This window comes from Pediculus humanus, genomic scaffold (genome assembly GCF_000006295.1).
Source record: "Pediculus humanus corporis 1103172107383 genomic scaffold, whole genome shotgun sequence".
In the NCBI taxonomy this organism is placed as follows: domain Eukaryota; kingdom Metazoa; phylum Arthropoda; class Insecta; order Psocodea; family Pediculidae; genus Pediculus; species Pediculus humanus.
In genome coordinates this window covers 196,168-222,452 of record NW_002987010.1, presented here as the reverse complement: position 1 = coordinate 222,452, position 26,285 = coordinate 196,168, and the positions used below count along the sequence as shown (strand labels likewise).

At 25.4% G+C, this 26,285-nt stretch overlaps 1 protein-coding gene across 1 annotated transcript in view; it reads left to right on the top strand.

The window, feature by feature from the left end:
- The window catches only part of Phum_PHUM030340 (engrailed, putative), a gene marked incomplete at both ends in the record, with an annotated part of 30,945 nt that extends 22,536 nt beyond the window's left edge, over positions 1–8,409 (top strand). Inside the window, 2 exons of the mRNA XM_002422983.1 lie at positions 6,946–6,988; positions 8,072–8,409. Coding sequence (XP_002423028.1) covers positions 6,946–6,988; positions 8,072–8,409 — 381 coding nt within the window. The remainder of the gene's footprint in view (positions 1–6,945; positions 6,989–8,071) is intronic.
- Between the last annotated feature and the right edge of the window lie 17,876 nt (positions 8,410–26,285).

Genomic DNA, 26,285 nt, shown 5'->3' with positions numbered 1-26,285 from the left:
TTTAACAATAAATAATAATTTTTTTTCCTTTTTTTTTTATATTCGAAGCGTAAAATGTTGTAGTTGATGATGATGATGATGATGATGATGATAATAATAATAATAATAATAATAATACGTATATTAGTAGGAAAGAAAGAAGAAATCGCCTTCGGAATTAAAAATAATACGTGAAATATTTTCATCCGTCTTTTTTAATAATGTATTGTATTATTATTATTATTATTGAAAAGTTATCACGGAGGCGCACATTATGATTAATTTTTCAAGGTCGATCGATATCACATCTTTCGATGATAGATAGATGAATAATAGTCAGTGAATGATTTAATAAATAATCGTAAATGATAAAAAAAAAAAATGCTGAAAATCCTGATTGGAATCCCACCTGGAAAAAACCTTGCTGGAAGGGAATAAATAGGAAGAATACTTTATATATTGGCATAAATCTCCGAATGATTTTTTTTTTTCTTAATAGATTTGGTTTTGTTATATTTTCGTTAGTGACACGACAAACGGCGAGTTAAATTTTTATAAAAAAAAGTAAAAAATTTGAGAAAAAAAATGGAATTCAGAGACGATAGTCGTCGCATTATTATAGGAGTGCCAACAAACAACTTTACCATATTCGTACAAATGAAAATTTGTTTAAACTCACGCGAATAATAATAATAATAATAATAAACGAAAATGATAATAATAATGCGTAAATTAAATTCCGTTAAAAATAATTTTTTTTTTTAAATTAAAAAACTGCAAATCATTTTTGTTTTTTTTTTTTTGAATTAATAAATAATGATTGAAATACGACGACGACAACAACAAACGCAAACACAACCGAATCTTAAAACAAACAAACAAATTTTTTAAATATAATTTTTTCGAGAGAAAAAAAATTTTTTAAAACTAAATAAATAAATAAAAAAAATTGCAAATAAAAAAATGGAAAACGGGGTAAATAAAAAATAAAGAAAAAACATCGTGTCAGTAGAAAAAAAAAATAAAAACCGATATCAAATATTACTACTACGCTGTGTAATTCAGAAGTAATCGGAATCCTGAGTTTGTTATGTAAACAGAGATTAGGTAAACCATCAACATTGAAGGGACCACACGCAGGCACCGGGAGAACCTAAACTAATCTCAAAGACTTTTTAATGCCTTAATTCGTCTGCTCTTCAATTTTTTTTTTCTTTTTATGTTTTTTATACCTTTATTATTATTATTATTATTATTTCATTCGATTATTCGGTTAATTTATATATATTATTATTATTTTATTTTTTTCTTTTGCATGGTTAATATTTTATCCATCGATAATTCACAAGGTAAAAAAAAAAAATTTTTTTTAAAATTTTTTTTTTTTAATTTAAGGTACGAATATTACGTTAGGTATTTTGTAATTTTTTTTCTCTTTTTTTTCTGTTATTAAGCAAATGGTGAGTCAGTTGCAGTTAAAAAGAAAAAAATTTAAATCAGGTATATTGAAATTAATGAGAAGTTTTTAACGGCAAAATGATTTTTATTAACGTTGCGGAATAACAGGTTTAACGTTAGGTGCGGTTCTGCATTACCCTTACACACGTAGATAATTATCAAACGAACTTTTTCTTTCCATTATGTTCTTTTTTTCCTTTGCTTTATGACGTAATACATCCTCCTTCCGTGTGAAATTAAAATTTTATGCAGGTGAAATACATCTGAAAAAAAAAATTATTATTCTAAAACCACGTTTAATAATTAAAAAAATTTTTTTTTAACATCATCGAATTTTAAATAATAATAATAATAATAATAATAATAATAATAAATTTTTGTAATGCGACATTTTTTTTTTTTTAATAAAACAAACGAATTCGGTCAAACCTGAATTTTGAAAATTAAAAGACGACAAACAAACAAACAAAAAAAAATATTGTTTGTTTCTCTGGCATTTCTTTCGTACTAATTGTCTTAATTTACAACGTTGCTTTAATATCAACAGATCTTTTTTTTTTTTTTTCGGTTGGTAATCAACATTGAATTTTAGTTTCGTATCATTATAAAAAAAAACAATTTTTTTTCGTTCTTAATTAGTTTAATGAAAACATCATCATTGTGAGAATCAAAAAAAAAGGAGAGAGAGAGAGAGAGAGAAACAAACAAACTCTCGTATTCGATAGGAGCGAGTCCACCCCCCTCCATCCCCTCATTTCTCATTTTCAACCCTTTTTCCCTTTTTCATTTTGAAATAATTTATAAATACTTATCAATAAGAGAATTTTTCGCAGCCATATTGATTAATATATTATCATTATCATTAACATTAATTTTATAACAATTCAAAATGTTTTTTCGACAACAAACACAATTTATCCTAAAGGTCAAATTCAATAATTATATTTTTGGAAAAGTTTAACGATGAAAATTTTTTTTTTCTTTTAAAGAAAACTTAGGTCATTAAAATATTTTTATATCGTTAAAATCCCCCCCTTCACCCCCCTCCAAAAAAAAATGGCGATGATTAACGAACAAGCGAACGAATGAAAAAATTATAAAAACATCTCAATTAAAAAAAAAATTTTTTTTTTTTAAATATGGCGCGTTTTTGTCAAAATTTTTTTTTTCGCGCCATTTTTGAAATTGATGAAACAACTACAGAATTCCTTTATTTCGATATCTCGAAGAGAAAAAATTTCATTTAAATCTAACTTTATCGTGTTGTACATTGAAAAAGATAATTATAAGGTACAAATACGGTACAAATGGTGGCATATATGTGTACCATAATTGCCACAGGCTCCCATTTTTCTTTTTTTTTTTTTTTTTTCAATTATCACCGCGACAATATGGCAATACTTTTTTTTTTTTAATTTTAAATAACGTCCGTATCTTTAATTATTAAAATTTTTTTTTTCTTAATTTAATCGTCACGTTGCCATTTTTTTTTCTTCCATAGAGTAATAAATCATAAAGAAAAAGGTTCGATCGTTTCGTGTGACTCGTTAAATTAAAAATTTTTTAATTTAAACGTTTAGAATTTTTTTTTTTTAATTTTTCTTATCAGCGTGTTTGATAACGGTTGTTTTTAAAAGTTTTTGAATTATTTATTATTTATTATGTTAAACTAATATCTTTTTAAGCTCTAATACTTCCCTTTTAGCTTTATAAATTTGTTCTAGAATTTATCGGGGGGGGGGAGAAGGGAGTTGAGTGGTGAGTTATCGATAATAAAAAAAAACATCATCAACATTTCTCTCTCCCCCTCTTTTGTTTTAAAATATTTTTTTAAATAACATTAACAAACTTTCAAATTTTTTATATTATAAATTTTTACAATTAAAACAAATTATTATTATGATTATTATTATTATTAATATATTTTTTACGGTTAAAGAGAGAAGAAAAAAAACTTTTTAAATTGTTCTAACTCATGTAGAAAGTTCGAATCGATAAAAAAAAAAAAAGAAAAATTTAATTTATTTCTTTGGTTTTTTTTTAATTATTTTTTTTGTTTGTTGTTGTAGTTTGTTGGTTGGTTGTTTGTATTGATTAATAATATATATTATTCTTCTCATTTTAACTCATTGTAAACTTCGTTATTTTCTTTCTCTCTCTTTTTGTACTATCCCCATTATTTAAAATTTATGTTTTTGCCTACGCCTACTGCTTTCTAATCTAATTATTCTTTCTTCCTTATTTTTTCTTTTTAAATTATTATTAATAATAATGATAATGATAATAATATTGGCAAGTAAATAAATATCGATTTTCTTTTCTCTCATTTTTTACTTATACTTTATTTATATATCTCTATCGTAAGAAAAAGATTTATTTTTTATTAGTATTCTCAACGAATTCTCTCTCTCTCTCTCTCTTTCTTTCTTTATCTCAGTTTAATAATCAGAAATTTTTTTTTTCCTTTACACGACTTCCTCACGTTTCACTACTTCTTTTTTAATCGACCAAAACGAAAAACAATGAATGGGGATTCGTAATAAATCAAATTAACCTTAAAAAAAAAAAAAAAACTGTACCAGAAAATGGGGAAAATAAAAAAAAAAGGTGGGGAGGAGAAAGCGAAAGAAAGAGAGAGAGAGAGGGAGGGAGAGACAGGTAGGTAGGAAAGAGGCAAACAAAAAATCATGTTTTGGGGTAATTGGGGGGGGGAATAAATAGAGGAGAAAAGAGTTAAAGGAGAAAAAGAGGGAAACGGCTGCAATTGGAATTTTTGATAAATGAGTCAGGGAGGGGTAAAAAAGAAAAAAAAAACTCCTGAGGGAAAAAAAATATTTTTCTAACGCGTACGAACTTATATCGAACCGTGACGTATGACTGAAATTTTCTTATAATATTTGATTTGTGATTTATCAAAGAATTTTTATTACTACTTAAAGGGGTTTTAAAAAAAAAAACAATAAGAATATATTAAGAAAGAAAGAAAGAAAGAAAGAGAATTGATAGGAGAAGGAGGAGACGACGATAAAAGAGAAATGAGGAATAAAATTAAAAAAAAAAAAAGAGTGAATTTGTGTACAGAATGATTGACTAATTATTGTCCCACTAAGGAAGGCCCAAAAGACCACACAACAAGGCACGTGATAGCCACACACGAAGACATTACCAACGTCACTCAATTCATTTCCAACCACTTCATTTGAATCTTTACTACTCTCGGGACTCCTCAGGTTGGTTGTTCAATCTCTCAGGTTCACTCATTCTTCCTCCTTCCTTCCGTCGGAGCACACTACACTCAACTACTTCAACCGCTACTCTAAACTTTGTCCTCGAGTGTATCATCGGTGACCCAATTAATCATTGTTCGAACAATACTCGCGCGAGGTTTCCAATATGAAAATTGGATTTTATTATAAATTGGAGCAAAAGAGAAAAATGGTCGATTGGAAAAAACGGAAAGAGGAGGAGGAGGAGGGAGATGAGGGGTGGATGGGGGGGGAGAGCAAAGAATAAAATGACTCTTTCTTTCTTTTTTTTTTATGGTTAAAAGTTTTTTAATGGATGTAAAAAAATTATGTTTATTGACTCAATAAAAGCGTGCGTATAGATAATAGTTTAAAACTATAAATGTATAAGATTTTATTTATTTATTATTTTAATGGTTATTATTATTATTATTATTAATAAACTCGAGTTATTAAATTTATTTAAACTTTAATAAAATATAAGAAACGTTCCTTATTTATTTTTTTTCTCTTTCGTTTTCTAATAATAAAATTAATAAATATTATATTTTAACAAGTTAAATTAAAAAAAAAAAAAAAAATTAATTGAAATACCTTTGAGGTGTTTTTGTCGTTGTTGTCGTTGTCGTTGTTGTTGTTTGCCTAAACCTGAGTCATCGTTTGTTCCTTTACAAACTTTTCTCTCAACTTCTCTGGATAAATTATTAATAATTTATCTTTATGCTATTAAATACCTGATTCATGAATCATTTTCATTGGAAATAGAGCGAAAAAGATTTCGTCGTAATTAATTATTATTATTATTATTATTATTATTATTATTATTTACGTTTTTCAATACCTTAAGTTTTATAATTGAATTTTAAAATTGTTATTACGTGATAAGGTTATTTATTATCAATAATAATAAACAATGAAAAAAAAAAAAATTAAATTAAAATTGAGTCACTTTTAGTGTTTAAAAAAAAAAAAATTATTATTATTATTATTATTATTACTTCTGGTATGACAAATCGACAACAGGAACGATTCTCATAAATTTAAAAATGGGAAAACGGAGGAAAAGTGTCGGGGGAGTGGGCGGGGGTAAGGGATTTTTAATTAATAATAAGAATGCATAAAAAAATTTGATTAACGTTAATTAAAAAAAATTGTAAATATTTTGATAGGAAAAAAAAAATTTTTTTTTTTACGGTCATGCGAATTGTACTTAACGTTTTTTTTTCATCTGAACGGCGGGGGGGGGGGAAGAAGGGGAGGAAGAGGGAAGTAAGTACATAAAAGAATTAGTCAATTTGAAAAAAAAAAAAAAACGGGCGACGCGTTCGTTTTATTTTTTATTTTATTACCTTTTACAGGTAAATAATTTCAAGATAAACGAAAGAAAAGAAAAAATTAATTTATTTATAACAAAAAAAAAAAAAAAAAAGAATTTTTTTTTTTAAGTTGTTGCTTAGATTGTGGTTAAAACGCCCACGAATTCCCCATCCTCCCACCCCTCCCGCTCCCCCTCCTCCTCCCCCGAAAAAAAGAAGAAAAATGTTTAAGCAACGGATAAAATTCTGTGTGTGTAAGATTTGTGAAGATTGAAGTGCGATGTAATCGACAAGGCTGTGATTAAATTGACACCTACTCTCGAGATTTCGAGTACCTGCACGTGGGTTGTTGTTGTTGTTGTTCAGGTCAATCGTTTACCGAAAAAAAATTTTTTCTTTCTTTCTTTCTTTCACCCTTTTTATATATTGTTATTGTCTTTTCTCTATTTCAAAAATGGATACCTAATATTTCTAATTTCCTTAAGCACACACACACACACTCGCACACATCATTATTATTATTATTATTATTTACATAAAATAACGTGGGTTTTGAAAATAATAATAATCCATCCGAATTAGTCGATTGATATGTTAAATTTTCCTTTTTTTTCGAATCAAGGTTGAATTCAAGCGCTGGCAAACACGCACGCATGCACGCGCACACGCACACACGCACACAAACCTGAAATCAATTTATTAACATTTCATAAATAATAATAAATAATAAAAAGCGCACATCTCGCGAATGACAGATGATTCAAATAAAATAAACATTAATATTATTATTATTATTATTATTAGTTTAGAATAGTGTAGGAGGTGTTCATAAAACACCGTTGACAATCATTTATTATTATTTAAACATATGTATATAAATAATTTAATAATAAATTACGAGTATGATGATGATGATGATAATAATATTTTTTTTCTTTTTGTTACAGGAAGAAGTAAGTACTGAGGAAACGAGAGAAATTTCTATCACAAGTTGGTGGGTGAGAGTTAAAAATAAAAATTATTATTATTATTATTATTGAAACATTCGATAAATAATAATAATAATATGAAGAAGAAGAATTTGGATCGTAGATGAGGGGGCGGGGGGAGTTTTTTTAAAGAATGATTGATAAAGCCAAAGGAAAAAAAATTTTAAGAAATTAATTTTTGTTAAAATTTTTTTTTTTTTCATATGCCCTTGAAAATTTACAAAATGGCGCACAGTGACGTCATTCGTCTTCTGCCACTTTTTTTTTTTTAAATTTAAATTATTATCATTTTAATAATAATTTGAAAATATTAAATTTTAATAACTAAAAGAGCTTAATTAACAACATTTAAAAAAAAAAAAATTTTAATTAGGGGAAGGGGGTGAAGGAGGAAAAACGTTCGATCGTCATTACTCATTTTCCAACCCCCCATCCCTCCCCACACGATTTTTCTCCCTCATTTTATTTGTATGTGTAATTTAAAATTTTAAAGTTTTCATTTTTTTTTTACTAACATTCTATTATTATTGACTTTTACACAGTTTTCCAAAAGAGTTTTTAAGTTAATTTTCAACCCCTTTTCTTCCCCCCTCCTCCCTTTGCTTTCTTTAAATGATTAATGATTTTCTTGTTCGTTTACTTTTTAATAAACATTTTCTTAAAGTTTTCAACAAATCAAACTTAATTATTTACGCTAAAAAAAAAGAAAAAAGGAAAAATGTTTTTGTTTAAGAAAAATGTAATTAGATGTTTTTCTTTGGAAAAGTTGTTAAAAGAAAAAGAAAATTTTTTTTTTCTCTCTCTCTCTCTCCTGAAATTCATCATCATTTGAGTTATTCGAATTTTCATTTTTTTAAGAAAAAGTGAAAATAGTAATAATAATAATAATTTAGTAATTAATTTTTAAATGAGAAAGGAATGTGAGAAAATTGCATTGCAACGTGGGAGAAAAATTTCGAATGACGATTTTATGAAATTAAATTTTAAAAACGATTTGAACGTTTACTTCAACCCCCCCCTCCCACTATCCCTTCGGGAACGTTAGACGAATAATAAAATAATAATAATGATGAAATTTTTCTAGGCCCGAGAACTAGAAGATCTAAAAATAAAGATAAAAATTCAGATGAAAAACGACCGAGAACGGCATTTTCCGGGGATCAATTATCGAGGTTAAAACACGAATTCGCGGAAAATAGGTACCTGACGGAAAGGAGGAGACAAGATTTGGCGAGAGAATTGGGACTGAACGAAGCTCAAATAAAAATATGGTTCCAAAATAAAAGGGCGAAAATGAAAAAGGCAAGAGGAGAAAAAAATCCATTGGCGCTACAGCTCATGGCTCAAGGCCTTTATAATCATAGTACCATACCTTTGACTAAAGAAGAAGAAGAAGCGGCGGCGGCGGAACTCAGCGATTGAGCGGTATGCTCTCTCTCTCTTTCTCTCTCATTTTTATATTATTCAATGTCTTTATTCGTTAATTTCTTCCCTCCTCCTTTCTCTCTCTCTCTCTCTCTTATTATCATCTTTAACGTTTTTATTATCGCGGTGATGGTGGTGGTGATGATGTTGATGGTGGTAATAATTTAAAAACGCGATTCTTAATTTTATTTATTTAGTTTATCAACTCGTAACCCGATAACAAACAACAACAACAACCAAAACCTTTTGTTAAATATTTACGTCGGGGCAATAGACATTTTCCATCCGTCGAATGACTTCCAGACAAATTTTTTTCTCTTCTCTCTTTCCATACCACACTAATTACAAATAATTAAGTTCGCTAATGATATTAATCTTTTCTTTTTTAAATGACTTCATTATTAACGTGACCTTAAATATTTTATGGATGAAACACAAAAATCTTCAGACACGCACACGCACGCACACACGCAAACGCACGCGTACTTCTCATTTAAATTCATATTTCGTAATTGTGCGTAAAAAAAAAAAAAATCGAATGCGGGTAAGAAAAATAAAATGTAATGCGATACGCGGCGTCTTGTCTTGCTTTTCTCTCTCTCTCATTCGTATTAATTAATTTAGTCGCGAGAATTAACGACATTTTGACCATTATTATTATTATTATTATTTGAAAATATACATATATAAAAAGAGATTTGTACGCGACAAAATTACCTTTTGGCGCCAATTCAAAATCATTCAGTCTTATTTATTTTCCGCCAAAATAAAAAAAAAATTATTATTATTATTATGAAGTCAATATTTTAAATTCGAAATAAATTTAAAAAATGTGACGTAAGCATATGTATAATTTATAATGCAGTCATCATATAACAATAATTTGGCGCCCCATTTATGTGGCGCCCCAAACAAATTCGACTGCCCCCTTTTTTTATTATTAATTTTTTTTTTATGGGGGGCTAATTATTAATCGTATTAATAAATATTTGATTAAATTTTCACTTTTAATAATTCGATCGTTAAAAAAAAAATTTTTTTAATAAAACGTCATTTTTATTTTCCTTGACGTCGTGATCGTTGGTTGTTGTTTGTTCACAACGAAAAAGGAAATTTGTTTTTTTTTAAGTACCTGAAAACGACACTTTACAACCAACCTTTTTCGTTTGTTTGTTTGTTTGTTAATTTTAAATAATTATCTATAAAAATTATAATTATAAACATTAACATAATTACATGAGGAAAAAAATTTTTTTTTTCGACGTCGTTTTTGGTTTGTTTATTGTTTGTTTGTTGTTTGACTGGAAATCTAAAGATTGGTTTTAATTTTTTTTTTTTTTTTTTTTGGTTGTTGCACGAAAACCTTGAGGCTCAAATTTTTTTTTTTCATGCGATCTATCGAAGGAAAAAAAAAAAAACGCCCTAATGTCAACAATTCGAAAATTAAAAAAAAAAAAAACCGCCACCCGCGTTTATTTATTTCAACAACCTACGGCATTGTCAGCTATGATTTTTGATGTCGTCATTAAATTCAATATAAACCTTATAATAGTAATAATAATAATAATTAATTACCACACAAGAAGAACCGGATATTGCGTAATAGGTAGATATTATTAAAAAAAAACTTATTCCATTGTGAATTTTTAAAAATTAATAACAAATATTTTTTTTTTTTTCACGTGCCATTTATTATAAAAATTGAAAAAGAGAGGAGAGGGAAAAAGAGAGGAGGAAAAAAATTTCCCTGCATTTTCAAATTTTTTTAAAATTACGTGCTCATACGTAAAAACAACTAAGAGGGGGGAGTAAAATAAATAAATAAAACGAATCGCGTGTAATATTAATAATAATTTATTTATTTATCTATTTATTTATTATTTTTATTATTATTATTAATATTTTTTTTTACTATCAATATATATAATAAAATAATAGTTGAATCGAATATAATAACCGTCAATTTTCCCTTTTTTTTTATTACTTATTAAATTTTTTTTTTTTTATTTGATGGAAAAAATTCCGCCTGTTGTTCGTCTATTAAATATAATATATTATAAATAAATAATTTTTTTTTATTATTATTTATCTATTAATAGTATTATTATCTAGTGTCTTTTTATGTAAATAATTTTATTTATTATTGTATTATGTAATTATTATATATACTTTTTTTGCTGGGATATTGATTGTGGCAAAAAAATAAATAAATAAATAAATATTGTCAATAAAACTTTTAATAAATAAAAATAATTGAAAATTTTTTTTTTTTGGTTTTTCCTTACCCGTTCGTATTCGTAGGTAAAATATTATTATTATTACGCACCACTCGTTGAAATAACAATCCGAAATAATAATAATAATAATAATAATAATAATAATAATAATAATAATAATAATAATATGAGTAAATAAATAAATTTCTCATTAAAATTAGCGTTTTTTTTTTTTTAAACCACGAGAGAATATTAAATGAGATATTTTTTTTTTTTCGTTAATAATATTTTACCACCTGTCGGGTTAAAAAGTCTTCTGCTATGTTTAAATTCTCAGCAAGTGGGACTCTGATTATCCAAATAATAATAATAATAATAATCCTTCTTCGGATTTGAAATATCACTTATTATGCTTAACAACAAACGTACAAACGTACTACTACCCCACCTTTTGATCTTGTAATTAATAAAACAAAAATTTTTCTCTCTCTCTCTCTTTTTAAATTTTGTTTTATGATTTATTTCCAATTCATCTCTCTCTCTCTCTCTATTTATCTATTTCTAACTTTGATTTTTGTGTTATTATTTATTTCGTTAACTAAAAAAAAATTAAATAAATAAATAAATTTAAATAATTTATAAGAAAAATAACACAATCATTTGTTTAATACTCGATTTTTTTTTATTTGTTTAAACAATAAAAAAATTTAAAATAATTAAAATTTAAGATGATGATGAGAAAACGGTTTTTTTAAACAATCCACCATGTTTATTTTATTTTTTTTTCGAAATTTATATTTTTAATGAAATGATTGACGTAATTTTATTTTTATTTGACAAGTTTTTTTTTTTTTTTTTTTTTTTAGGTAAAAAAATTTGATACGAGAAAAATATTTTTAGGTTATGAATTTTTTTTTGCAAAAAAAAAAAAAATTAATTAATTTTTTGTAAAAAAAAGGGGAATTAATAAAAAAGCCTGGGGGAAGACCCCCCCCAAAGGTTGTTTTTGGTTTAGAATTAAGCCGAAGTCCCGAACCCGAAAGACAAAAAAAAACGTCCAAACGGAAAACAATAGAAAAGTTAAAACCCCCCCCGGGGGGGGCCCCCAAGGGATTTTGTCCTTTTGGGTTTTGTTTTGTTGATCAAAAAAAAAAAAATTTTTTTTTTTTTTTAAATACTTTTAATCGGTTAATTTCGATTTGTAAAAAAAAAAAAAAAAAAAAAAAAAAAAAAAAAAAAACATTCAAGAGCAAGTTGTAAATATGTGACATATGCGACCACCCAAGTGGACTCGAGTTTTTTTAACTTGAGAATCCGCCATTTATTATTAGCTTAATGAAAAGAATAAAAACGACTGTTTTAACGGTCGTTTTTTTTTTCTAAAGGGTTATTCTGATTTACGATGAGAAAATATTTGCGGGGGCGACGCCCCAAGGTATTAAAACCTCCCCACATTTTTATTATTATTTTTTTCTCTCTCTCTCTCCCCCCTTCTTAACTTTTGGGGGGTTAAAAAAAAAAATTTTTATTAATATTCCAAGTGCATAACAAATTCACAATAGAATCATTTTAATAAAATGGACAAAAAAAGTAAATTTATTTTAAAAAAACCTTAAAATGTTTTTATAATACTTATAAATATTAATTCAACTTATAATTTTTTTTTTTAAATTTTTTTATAAAAATTCTGATTATAAGATGAACTACGTCAACTGTGTAAATACAATAGGTTTTAAATTCTTTTTATAATTCTTTTTAAATTGTTTTTCTTTTTCTTTTTTTTATACAGCCCTTATGCAAACTTATCGAAGCAGGTCTTTCCATAAAATTTTTTTTCTATAAAAATTTTTCCAAAAAAAAAATTTTTTTTCTACAAGTCACTAATATATATATTTGTTTTGAACTAAAAGAAAAAAAAAATGAATTTTCGTCAATTGGAATACCTGAATATAAAATTTATGTTTGTTCAACAATAACAACAACAACAACTCGTTCGTTTGTTGATGAGATGAGACAAAATTAAACAAAAAAAAATTTTGTCGCATTTAGGAAAAGTTAATTCATGAGTCAGCGGAAAAAAAAAAATTATTAAAGTTTACATTTAAAGAAAATTTGAATTAATTTTTTTTTTTTTTTATATAAACTCTTAACCGACTATTTTATTATCATTATTATTATTATTACGTTTTCGAAAAATAATTTAGTTTTAAAAGAATTAGAAGACAAAAAAAAAAAAAAGAATTTTCTAAAACGACTCAACTATTTTCATCTTAAAAAAAGGAAAAGGAAAAGGAAAAGGAAAAAAAGTTTTAAATGAATGATGATAGTGAAGAATGTGAAAAACTGGGGAGGAGGGAGGAGGGAGAAGGGAAAGGGAGTGGGGGCCTGTGAAAATGTCAAGGGAAAGCAGAGATTTTAACTGTTTTCCTTTTTTTTTACTTTCTCACTCACTTTACTTATATTTTTTTTTAAAAAAAAAAAAAAGTTTTTTTTCTCGCTCATTTACTGTCTTGTAAAAAAATTTATAACTTAGCCGCCATTTAAAAAAAATGTTCAGAAAAAAAATAAAATAAATACTTGCTAAGTAATTAATTACCTTAATAAACTTCTTTTTCGCTACTTTTTTTTTTCTTTTAGTTTATTTTTTTTAAATTTTACGATCTAATAAAAATATTTAAAAAAAAAAATTGTTAATAAATATTTATAAATAATTGATAAATTAATTTTTTTTTAAAAATTTTTTCCCACTTTTTTTACGTTTTAATAAAAAAATAAAAAATAACTACCAATTGCTAATTAAATACTTATTATTATTATTATTATTAATGACGTAAAATCGTCCATTTTCACATTTAATTAATAATAATAGTATATTTTTTTAAAAATTATTTAAAACAATAAATAAATCAAAATGGAGAAGGTGTAAAAACTTTTTTCATTTTAACACCCGAATTTAAAAAAAAAATTTTTTTTGATTGGATTAAACGTGGAGACCTCATTTTCCTATACCCTACCGTCCCCCTACCTCCCTCCTTCTCTTCAAAAAGCCATAATTATTAATTTTAAAGGTTTATATATATAAACAAATCGCAAAATCGTAGCAAGAAGGACTTAAGGGTATCATTTTTAACAAACGATTTTAACCTTATAAATAAATCAAAGGAAATTTCGGTTGATCGACGTCGATCCGCTGAACAACCCGCTGATGAAAGAACGGCCTTAAGGCCTCCCCTTTTTTTTCTTTCCATTATTATCATTATTATTTTAAATGTCGAAATGTTTACGTGGAAAATAAAAAATCCCATTTGTCTTCCGAATTTCTACGAGAGATGTGTGAATCTGATTAGAAAAAAAAAAATTATCATTATTCCGCCTCCGTATTTGAACCCGGCTCATAAGTAATAATAATAATAATAATAATAAAATTTTCCAAAATATTTCGAGAAAAAAAAAAAAAAACGTCGAAATCCGCAAACGAAACCCATAAATAATAATCACACCCGAGTAAAAAAGTCAGGAGGGGAAATTTTATTAAAAAAAAAAAAACAAGAAAAGAAAGGAAAAAGTTTTAGAAAGAAGGGAGGGAGAGGTGGGAAAGGGAGAGGGGAGCGGGAAAAAAATAATAATTAAATTTAAATGTGTCTCTTGGGCACGGCCATCTTTAATTTTAAGAAATGAAAATTTAAGTTGGCAAAACTTGAATAACATCGTCTGCTTGTTTGTTGTTTTGTTATTCGTGAGAGTTATTGTTGGCAGTTAATCATTTTGAATTGTAAATTGATTTATTCTCCAATGGTTATCTTACCGTCAGATAAGTTCTTTTTAAATTTTTTCTTTTTTTATAATTTTTTTATTCGACACGCATTTTTCTTTTTAATGATATTAATAAAATAAATAAATAAAAATTTGAATTTATTTATTTTACTTAAAATTATGAAAATATATAATTAAATACATAATGCGTGCTTTATTGATTCTTACGTATATTTATTATTATTATTATTACTATTTGGTTATTAATAATAATTTTTTTGGTGAAAGTGTTAAAATCCGTTTGAAAAAGAAGCCTCAGGTGTGAATTTTGGGTTTGATTATTAAAAAAAATTCAAATAAAATTATGATTTTAAAAATTACTTTTGATGTTTGTAATAATAATAATAATAATTTTTGCCCCTCGTTTGCCGAAATTAGAAAATTTTTTACCCGCCGAAAGAGAGAGAAAAATGATTTACAACCGAAAAGTAGTAAAACTTTCAAAATTTTCGGGAAAAAAAAAAAAATTTGTTTTTTTTGTTGAATTTAATTTGTTAAGGCGTTCAACGCAAAACGAACATAAAAAATTCAACGCATTAACGCCTTTTTTTAGTTATTATCATTAAAAATTATTTAATAAATTTAAATTTTTTTTTTCATAACGTAAAAAAAAAACTTTAATTATTATTAAAAAAAAAAAAATTTATGTTAATTTTAATTTTTAATTTTATATAAAAAAAAAAATTTTAATTTTTTCTATTTACCTTATGGAAAAAATATTTAACCGAATAGGAAACAAAAAAAATTTAGCCTAATTGTTTTATTTTTTCTTCAAACTATGATTTTATTTATTTAATAAAAATAAATTTTTAAACTTATTTTAATGAGCGTTTTTAAAAAAGCAAAAAGAGAGAGAGAGAAAGAGAAAGACAGAAAGATATAGAGATAGAGAAAGGAAATGTAAGAAGAAAAAAAAAAATTTTTTTTAAATTAATAATAATTTTTTTTTGTTTTTCCGGTGCTCCCCAAAAAAAAAATTTATCAACGCAAAATATGGTAAGATTATTAAAAAGGAAAAAAGTCATTAACCTTTTTTTTCTTTGGGGGAGGGGGAAAAGGGGGTCGGGAGATTTTTTTTTTTTTACGTTCGATTTTTATTTTATATTAAAATTTTTAAAAATGTATCGTCGTCGTCGTCATCGTCGTTTTCTATTGAAAATTTAAAAGTAAGAGAGAGAGAGAGAGAGAGAGAGAGAGAGAGATAGTTTTTATTAAGGAAAAACAAGTTTTTACTAAAATATTCACTCTTATATATAAATATTAAAAGTGTTAAAATAAATGACTTCAATGGCAGACATTTCAATCGTATGAAAAAGACATAAATAAAAACAAATTATGTGAAGTTTTCTTTTATACAAGAAAAACCAGGAGAGAAAAAGAGATTTTATTATTGTGATCATTTTAAACCCACGATCAAATTCAACTAAATGAAGCCATATTAATAAAGGTTGAATATCAGGTATATATACCAGGCACAAGACACACACACACACTTACCGACAGCTATAAATTCTTTTTTGTGTTTGTCATTGATTAACACTTGTTATTTTCTCTCTCTCTCACTCTTACTCTCCCTCCCCCTCTTCCTCTTCCTCTCTCTCTCTATTTCGATGGATTTGACCTTTTCCTCGATTTAAATAATGGCAGAATAAAAAAATTAAATCGAAACTCATAAATAAACAAACAAAAAAAAAAAAAAATTTTTTTTGACTAAACTGACGGATGGATAGTTAGATAGATAGATAGATCAATGGTGGTGGGTAGTCAGATAGGTAAGTGGATAAACACGCGCACACACACACGCACACGCATTCGTAGTCATTTAAAATTTTAATTTTTTGAAATAAATAATAAAAATATTTTTTTCTCTGTTTTGGAACAAAATGTCCTCCTTCTTCTTCTTCTTCGTATTTTTTTTTTGTTTGTTTTCCCTTTTTGGAAAATTTTATTTTATTATCATTATCATTATTATCATTATCAGCGCACAAATATATAAAAAAAAAACCCACGGAAAAGGTATCACAAAAAAAAATTTTTTCGATTATGTTTAATGAAAACGAAATTTTCTTACAATAGACTGACCAAATTTTTAATTTTTTTTTTTTGCAAAATATTTCAACCCCTTTTTAAATTATTTTTTAGGGGTGTAAAACAATTTTAATAATTTGAAAAAGGAGAGAGTTAAGGTTATTCAATTTCACGGGTGTAAAATGATGTAAAAAAAAAAAAAAATTTCATTGTATCTGAGTGATGGTCTGTTATACATTAAAAAACCAACTTTTTATTTTTTTTTTACCCTTCGCCATTGTCACGCTCTGATAAGGGTTTTTTATCCAATTCACCCTTTCCCTCTAAAATGTTTTTTTTTTTTTTTGTCAATTTTACGTTATTAAATTTTTCTTTCTTTCTTAAATTTGTTATTTTATTCAATGTACGCGACATTAAGTTATCTCTTATTTCAAAAGAAAATTGTTTAATCAAAAAAAAAAAAAAAAAAAAAAAAAAAGGGAATTCGAATTAAGATTTCAATATTTATATACATTTATATTTTTTTCGAGGGGGTTGAAAACAAAAAAAAAAAATTTATTCGTTAAATTCGAAACGTTTTACCTAAAAAAAAAAAAAATTTATTTATTTACGTTAAATATGTATTAAGTTACAAAGAATTTACTAGAAAAAAAAAAGGAATAAAGAGTGTAAGTTAATACAATTTAAACGAAGAGACGTCAGGTCAACAACAACAACAAAATTTTTTTTTTTTTTAATTAATTGTAAAAACAATCTGAAATCGAACCCTTAAAAAAAAAAAGACGACAGGAAAAAGAAAGACGCGACAGTAATGGTTTAAACATTTTTTTTTTTTAAATGTTTTGTATGAATAGGTATTGAAAATAAAAATTTTCCCAAACCCCTGGGGATTACGAGTGTACACAAACAAACACAAACCCAAAAAAAAAGAAAACAATAAAAGGAAAAAAAAATAATAATAATAATAAGAAAACGAAAACCGCTTTTTGACAGGATAAACAAACAATAAGTTAAATAGAAAACATAACAATGATAAAAACAATAGAATGACATTTAAAAAAAAACTTTTGGACATCTCATTTTTGAAATTTTCCTTTTTCCTTTTTTTTCCAAAAAAAAAAAAAAATTTACAATATTACATTTGATGCGGTATGTGCGGTCGAAAAAAAAGGTATCGTTCAAAATTTGTAAAAGGTAAAAAATAAAAGGAAAAAAAAAAAAAAAGAAAACGTAAGATTTATTTGGAAAGGATTCGTTACAGTTTTTTTTTTTTTTTAAATTTAAAAATCTGCGAAATGACGACGACGACGACGACGACGACGATGACGTCAATGACGATGATGATGACGACGTTTCGTGATATACCTTAAACCGAAACAAACTTCTTCTTTAGATAAAATATTGAAACCTGGTTCGCGGACCACACAGGACGAAAAATATAAGTAGATAACCTCTCTCTTTCTCTTTCTCTTTCTCTTTCTCTCTCACTCGCACTCACTTGCATTTTACGAATTATCACTTTTTATTTATTTATTATTTGTCCTCGTTAATTATTTTTTACATCATGCGATACTTGTAAACAAACGAGTTGGTCGTAGTTCTTACGGTCCGTTTGTTATTCCTATCACGTTAACAAACAAACGATTTGTGTCCCCAATTTTTAAAACGGGGTTGAAACAAACACACACACACACACACCGATAAAATAAAAAAAATAAAAATTCCCTTTTTTATTATGAAATTCTTTACTTGATTGCATTCCACTGACGAACGGATTCGATACGGATTTTCAACAGCAATCAACTTTCTTCCCTTTCCCTTTCCTTTCCTTTTAAATTTTCCTTTTTCCCTCTTCTTCCTCCCGTTTGTTTCTTCTTTTTTCACTCCTTTGATTTCAACATTGAAAAATAATTTATCGGGTGTCGTTTCATAAGTTTTTTTTTTTTTTTAATTAACTTTACTCGATCGAATTTTTTAGTACTTAATCGTTATCAAAATGATAAGGGAGTATTTAAATAAAAAAAAATCATCAACAACAATAAAGAAAATTGTTTTTAAAAAAAAAATAAATAAGACAGTTATATGATAGATTTGTTTGTTTGTTTGTTTGTTTAACCCGAAGACAGTTATAACCCTTTAACTTATAAAGATTTATATTATCATCATTATCATCATCGAGGGGTAGATAATATGAAAAGTATTTATATTATATAGTATGGTAGTCAGTGTGACGCGAGGTAAATAATAATAAACCGTTACCAAATTATATATATTTACTCACCGTGAAAATGTTACTAAAATAACTCAGGTATTTTTTTTTTTTTTAAAAAAAGAGAGAGAGAGTGTGTGTGTGTGATATACTATTGTCTTCTGCTGGCTCAACTGTCACTTTTCAACCCTATTGTTTACCCACAAATAACAAAATCCAATTTGTGCTGGTTAAAGATTCTTTTCATCAGAATCAAAACAATTTTTAACTTCTTTCAATCAAACCATCTTCTCTTGTTGTATCCTCTTTAAAAAAAAAAAAAAAAAAATCTTTTTATATATTATTCACACCTTTTTTTTTCTTTTTTGTCAATCTTTCTTCTTCTTCTTCTTCTTCTTTTTATTCTGGTTTGTTTGTCATCAATATATCGGTTCATTTTTTCCAAAAACCGATTTCTTTTAGGCGCGTTGATTTTTTTTTGTTGCATTTGTTTGACAGTTAAGAGGTTATTTCGTTTGTTTTTTTTTTAACTGTTTTGTGTGATTGTGTTTGTGTGTACAAACAGAAAGTAGAGAGAGAGAAAGAGAAATAATTTATTATGAGTATGTGGAGATGTTGTTAAAATATTAAACATTACACTTATGTTTTATTATAATTCTAAATTTTTATTATCATTTTTTTTTTTTTTTGAAACCCCGAAGGAGGAATATAACTTGTCATAATTTAACTTAAGACTAGTTAATGGTATCGTTTGTTTGTTTGTTTGTTGTCGTTACTGTGTCCATCGATGATTTTGCAAAATTAATACAAAATTTTTTTTTTTTCTCTCTTAAAATGAATTGTTCCCACGAGGTCAATTCGTCTATTTCTAGACAGACTATATTATCAATAAAAAATAAAAATTTGATAAGTCACGACGATTTTTGTTTCCTCAAATTTTTTTTCTATTATTTCTGTTCCTCCCCTTCCCTCTCCCCTCACTCTCTCTCTCTCATTCATCTCTCCTTTGAAAAAATCAATCAATGAATATAAAATATGAATCAACATTAAATCCGACATAAACTAAAATTTAAAAAATTATTTAAAAGTAACTTCTGAGTAATAAATTTTTATTTTACGACCAAACGTGGCCCCAGAATTCAGTTTAAATGGAAAAAAAAAAATATGCATAATTTTTTACTCGTTCCGTTATAAAATTTTATTTTAAAAAACAAATTGTTTGTTTTTTTTTTTTTTTTTACGTAGAAATTTTAACACCTTAACCCAATCTAATTACACGTTTTATTTAACAAAAAAAAAAAATTTATTTGGCTCCACCTTATTTCCGAAAGGTATAAAATACGAAAAAAACGAAAAAATTTTTTTTTTGTTTAAAACCCCGAAAAAAGAAAAAAAATTTTTTTTTTTATAACGGACGATATATTTTTTTAACGCCATTAAAAAAAATTATATTAACGTAATGACGTCACGTATCGTTTTTTATTTTTTTTGAAGAGATGAGGGGAAGGGAGGGAGAAGGGGAGGGGAGGAGTAAAGCGGAAATTACAAAAAAAAAAAAAGCAGGAGATTTTTTTTTGTTTTTTCCGTTTGTAAAATATTTAATTATGTTAATGGAAAGATAAAATTTTCCTTTTTTTTTTTTTTTAATTTACTTATTTCGTAAATAAATAAATAAATATCTCTAATTTCGTTTTATTTATTACGTAATTAATTTTATTCTAATTTTAAATAAGAGAAAAAAGAAAAAAAGGAAATTTGTTTTTATTTATCCTTTTTTTTTTTTTTAGGTAAAAAAAGGATAATTTTAAAATAATAACTAAATTTAATAAAATGTATAATTTTTTTTTTTTCCATAAGAATATGAAGTTCTTTTTTTTATAAAAAAAAAACCGTTCGAATGTCATAGAGTATATAAGCCTAATAAATAACAAGGGAAAAAAAAATTTAAGGGTGTGGTTTATTGAATTAAATCAACAGAGCAAAGCATGTTTTACAAAGATAACATGAAAAATTCTCTTTCCCTTTTTTCCCTTTTCTTTTTTTCTTCCTTCTTTTTCCTCCTCTTTTAATTCTCTATCTCTTTCTCTCTCTTTTTCTCTCTTTTCATTTCACACCTCTTATGAACATCTAAACTTAAATCATAGGCGTAGGTTTTTTTTTATTTTGTCTGATGCCATACGTCGAATGATGATTGGACCGTTGAATGTTTTTCCTTTTTTTTTTTTTGTTAAGTTGGTAAAACGAAAAAAAAAAATAACTTTCGAAAAATATTTTTTTTTTTGGATTGCGTTAAATTTTTAAACAAAATGTGGTTTCACCCAAAGGCTATTGTTATAAATAATACCGTCACCCCGAAAATAAAAATTTTTTTTTTCCACGTTTGTTTTTTATTATTATTATTATTATTATTAAAAAATATATCGGTAATATAATTAATATTTAGCCGTAAGATATTTTTAACACTTTTTACGTGAGTTGAAGTCAAAAAAAAAAAAGAAAAAATACCCGAAAATAAAATTAATAAAATAAATTAAATAATGATTAATTGTTTGTTTGTCGTCAACCGCCATTTTCTTTTTTTTTTTTAATTTAAAGTTTGGTAATGGCGTTTTGAAATTTTTAGTAATTTTTAATGAAAGGATGGAAATGAATGATCTCCCGCGTAAAATAAAATCAATACGCCTATTTTCATCCCTTAATCTTTTCTACCACTTTGAAAACCCCTTGGAAAAACACACAGCCGCGTTTTCCGTTATTGGCCTTTTTACAATAACAAACTTTTATCTTTCCCTCTCTCTCTCTCTCTCTCACTGACAACATCTACAAACTGGATAAACATGAGCCCCTTTGACCCCAATGCTTTCTATATTTAGAATTCCGAAATCATCATTATCATCATCAACAACACCATCATCATCATCGTACTCCACTTCACGTTTTTTTCTTTTCATTTCATTTCATTTTCCAGCATCTTTTACTCCCGGAAAAAAAAAATTTCCCTCCCCATTTTCCGTTTCTTATTTAATTTAGTGAGAAAAAAAGGAAAAAAAAATTTATGAAAGATTTTTTTCCTTTTATTTTTTTCCTTTTAGGACTCAACTTTTACTTTTTTTTTGCTAGAGTTAATAATTTGTAATGTACGTGATTTTTTTTTCTTTCATTTTTTTTATTTCCTTTGTAGGAATTTGTTTTTGTTAGTGTATGACGTCACACTTACATTTTATAACGTTGATAAAAATTATTAATCTTTTTTATAAAAAAAAACGTATTAATAATAATAATAATTTATTAAAATTCGGGAAAATTTTTTTTTCATCGTTTAATTATCATTTTCAACTTTCTGAACAAACGTACAGCAGCTGAACAATATTCGATAATAAATATTTATTATTTTGTTTAAACGATGAAATGAAAAAATTTATTTTATTAAATTTGATTTTATTCGTGAAATTTTTTTTCTATACAACAAACAAACAGACAGACAGCCAAAAGGAAAATTTATTATACCCGAACAAAAACAACAAAAATGAATTATTAACAACGATTAAATAACCAAAAAAAAAAAAAAAAAAAGAAAAATTTTTTTTTTATTACTTTTTCTTATCCGGTCGAAAGTAATAAAAAAATAAATAAATTAGTTTTATACAAACACGGAATTCGTATGATTTTTATTAACGAGATGAGGAACATAATAAAAACAAAAAATTACGTAATAAAAAAACGTTACACACTACGTCGAAGTGTAAAAAAAACATCGATAAATACTAATAAATAATAATAATAATAATAATAATAATAATAATAATAATAATAATAATTTCAACGTTTACAAAATAATAGTTCGAATCAATCGATGGAAAACAAAAAAATTTTTAAATCTTTTCATTTTTTTCCTTTTTACGTTCATATAAATTTTTTTTGAAAAACGAAGTGATAAGAACATGTGATAACAACTATTATTATTATTATTATCATTCGTAAGATTTTTTTTTTTGTTAAATATTAAAAAACATAAATAATTTGATTTACCACTCCCACCACTTGAAATTTCTTCCTCTCGGAAAAAAAATTTTTTTTTTTTTTTATAAATTTCTTCTTACACGCGAATCATCAATTTTATCAAAGAAACAAACAAACGAACAAACAAACAAACAAAATATATATTTTGTTGAAAAACAATTGATTTCATCAACGCCCAAAAAAAATTTTTTATTAAAAGATACGTTAATTTTCTTTTTTTCTGGGGAACCCTCGGGTTGTTCTCGACACCTTAAGTGTTGAGTGGTCATACATCAAAAGATTCCGCCTTGAATTTGTTTAATAAAATTCAACCGTGAAACTATTATTATTATCATTATTATCATTATTATTATTATTATTATTATTTATATATTTTGCAATTTAAAAATTGTTATTACGGATTTCCGAAATCCTGTAACGCATCCTTTTTTTTTAACCGTAATTTTAATTTAATCCTTTGTTTGCCTTTAGGATTTTTTGAAAATCGCCATTTTATTATTATTATTATTATTATTATTATCATCATCATCATCATTTTTATTATTATTATTATTATTATTATTATTATTAAAAAAATTTAAAAATTATTACACATCGTTAAACATTAATTATGTTTTTTTTTCGGTAGTGAAAATTTTTTTTTTTTTAAATTTTTTCCAGGGTGTGGTGTGAATTTTTTTTTGTTGAAACGACTACGAAAATAATAATAATAATAATAATAATAATAATAATAATAATAATAATAATAATAACGATCGTTAATTCGGTATGAAAAAGAAAATTTTTGAAAACGTAACGAAAAAAAAATGAAAAAAAGTTATATCAACCCTCTGGAAAAGATGTTCGCCATTATTAACAGAAAAAGAAGAAGAAGAGAAAAAAAGGAAAGAAATAATAATGATAATAATAATAATGATGATGATGATGATAATGGTAGTGTGAAGTGAAAAAAAAAAAGAACATTAAATAATGTGAAGTAACAGTTGGTCGTCTGGAGAATTCAAAATTCTCCAGTTATGGACCCTTTTTTTTATCTATTTTCCACACCTCCCTCGCTAATATACCGCAAATAATATTTTTATGTTTTGTTGAAATCAGTGCCGTATCCTTTACAAAATAAAATTTTTATTTTAATCGTTTGCTCGAAAAAAAAAATTTTTAAATAAACAAAAAAAAAAAGGGCGGTAAAAATTGTTTACACACGAAATTATATATCCTGATATTAAAAAAGTTTTTCTCCAAAAAAAATAAAACAAAATGGCGTTCAGGTCAAATATTTATTTATACCCCAAGATTTTCTAACTGTTCAATAATTAGTAGGTGTTTATATAAGGAAAGTCAAAATTAATGGCGTTAGCACCTCCCTTTTTAACACGAAAAAGAGAGAGAATAATGATCGAAAATTTTTTCTTTTAGTCAGTGGTGCCAAAATAAAAATTCCTAAAACGTGAAATTTTTTAAAGGTGACACCAACCGAACGAACTTTATCGAAAGGATTCTTATCATAATCATTCTTGCTACAAACCTTTATCAAGGTTGATTTTTCCAGTCAACTCTCCAGGGTGAAATGCATTCGATCTCGTTATAAATTTTAAAAAAAAATTCATTTTTTTTTGGAAAAGGTGTGAAATGTCAGGGCCGGTTTAACACTTTTAAATATTCATAAATTAATGAAAACAACTTTAAAAAAAGTATAATAATAAATCCGTTGTTTTATTAACTCCCGACATTCTTCACAAATCAAAAATTATTTAAACTTGTTAGTCACACATAAAAAAAAAAACCAACACTTCAAAATCTCGCAACCGAAATCGACCAACGACTTTTATTATTATCATTATTATTATCATCATTTTTTTTTACGCATTAAATTATAAATGTTTTAATAATAATAATAATAATAAATTTATAAAATTTCATCGTTGTTATTTTTAATAAAAAAACAATTTTTGTTTTTGATTTTTTTAACAACAAAAGAAAAAAAAAAGCAGAAGAAAAAATTTATCCGTCAACATTATTTTAATTTTATTTTCCAAAAAAAAAAAATCTGCCATATTGTTTCAAAAATTCCGTTTTTTTTTTTTAATGATAATAATAATAAAATTAAATGAAATCGAAAAAAATAAGCAAAAATTTTGTTTTCTTTCATTTGACGCCATTTTTAATTTTTTTTTTGTGGGAGGGGGTGCTTTTAAGATTGTGTATGACATGACATAAACCTTATTATGCCTCTGAGTTTTTTTTTTGACTGCCAAAAGCAAATTAAGAATTAATAAAAATTTATTAATTTTAATTTAATAATAAAAAAAAAAAAATTTTTTTTTTTTCAAAATTATTAAAATTAGTAATAAATTTACTTCACTTCCCTCCCTCCTCCCCCCCCGAAAGAAAAAAAATTTCGTTAGTCATTCATCATTATATATATATATATATAATTAAATCAAAACGTATTGAATTAATTATTATCGACATAATTTATTAATAAATAAGGTAATAATTATTATTTTAATAATAAAAAAACCCAAAATTTTTTTTTTGATAACAATTTTCCAAAAAAAAATTTTTTTCATTATGACATTTAACGTTTTTCAAGGTTTTCAAGGTTTTCCTGTTTTCTCTAAATTTCCCGTTTCGTCATTTACCCCCTCCCCTTTCCTCCTTCCCCATTTTTTTTATTAAAATTATTACCCTTATGACAAAATGGTGATAGGATAGGAATCGTACAAAAATGTATCGTAAAATCGTAAAAAAAAAAAAAAAAAATTCGAATTAAATAAAAAGAAAAATTATTTACGTGTGATTTTTTTTAAAAACCTTAATACGTCACTGTTTCGTGATCAAAATCAATGAGAAAAAAAGAATAAAGAAAACATGACGCTTTTTACTAAAATGAAATTTAAAAAGAAAAAAAAAGAGGATGCGTATTTATGTAAGAGAACATTTTTATATATATATAGATGTACCGTATTTATAGTGGTATAATTTTGAGAAGGGATGAAAATTTCATCCCCATAGGGTAGAAAATAAATAAAATTTCCAGTTTTATTGTCTAACCAAATGCATCATCCTATTTGTTATATTATGTCCCGAGTCTTTATTAGGGGTGTGGTTGAATATAAACTAAAAGTGAGCAAACGATTTATTCAATTGAGATCTGACAACAGGAAAAATTTAATGGAGGACAGACAAAAAGAAAAATTTTTTTTGTTTTCCGATGACTACGTCCCTTACCACCCTACCTTCCCCCTCTCATCCACCCTCTCTCTCTCTCTCTCTCTCTTTCTCACATTATTATTAATATTTTAAAAATTTTTGAATTGAAAAAAAAGAAAATTATTTTCGGAAAAGGAAATGAAAAAATTCTCGGATTTAAAAATAATAATAATGAAAAATTTATTTAATTTTTTTTATAATATATTTATTATTATTATTATTATTAAATCATTTAAAACTATTATTATTTATTATAAAATAATTATAATTAAATAAATAAAAACACTTTTTTGTTTATTAAAAACAGGATTCGTTTAAAATTTTTTTTTTTAGAATTAATTTACAAAATAAATAATAAAAATATTTACAAAAGC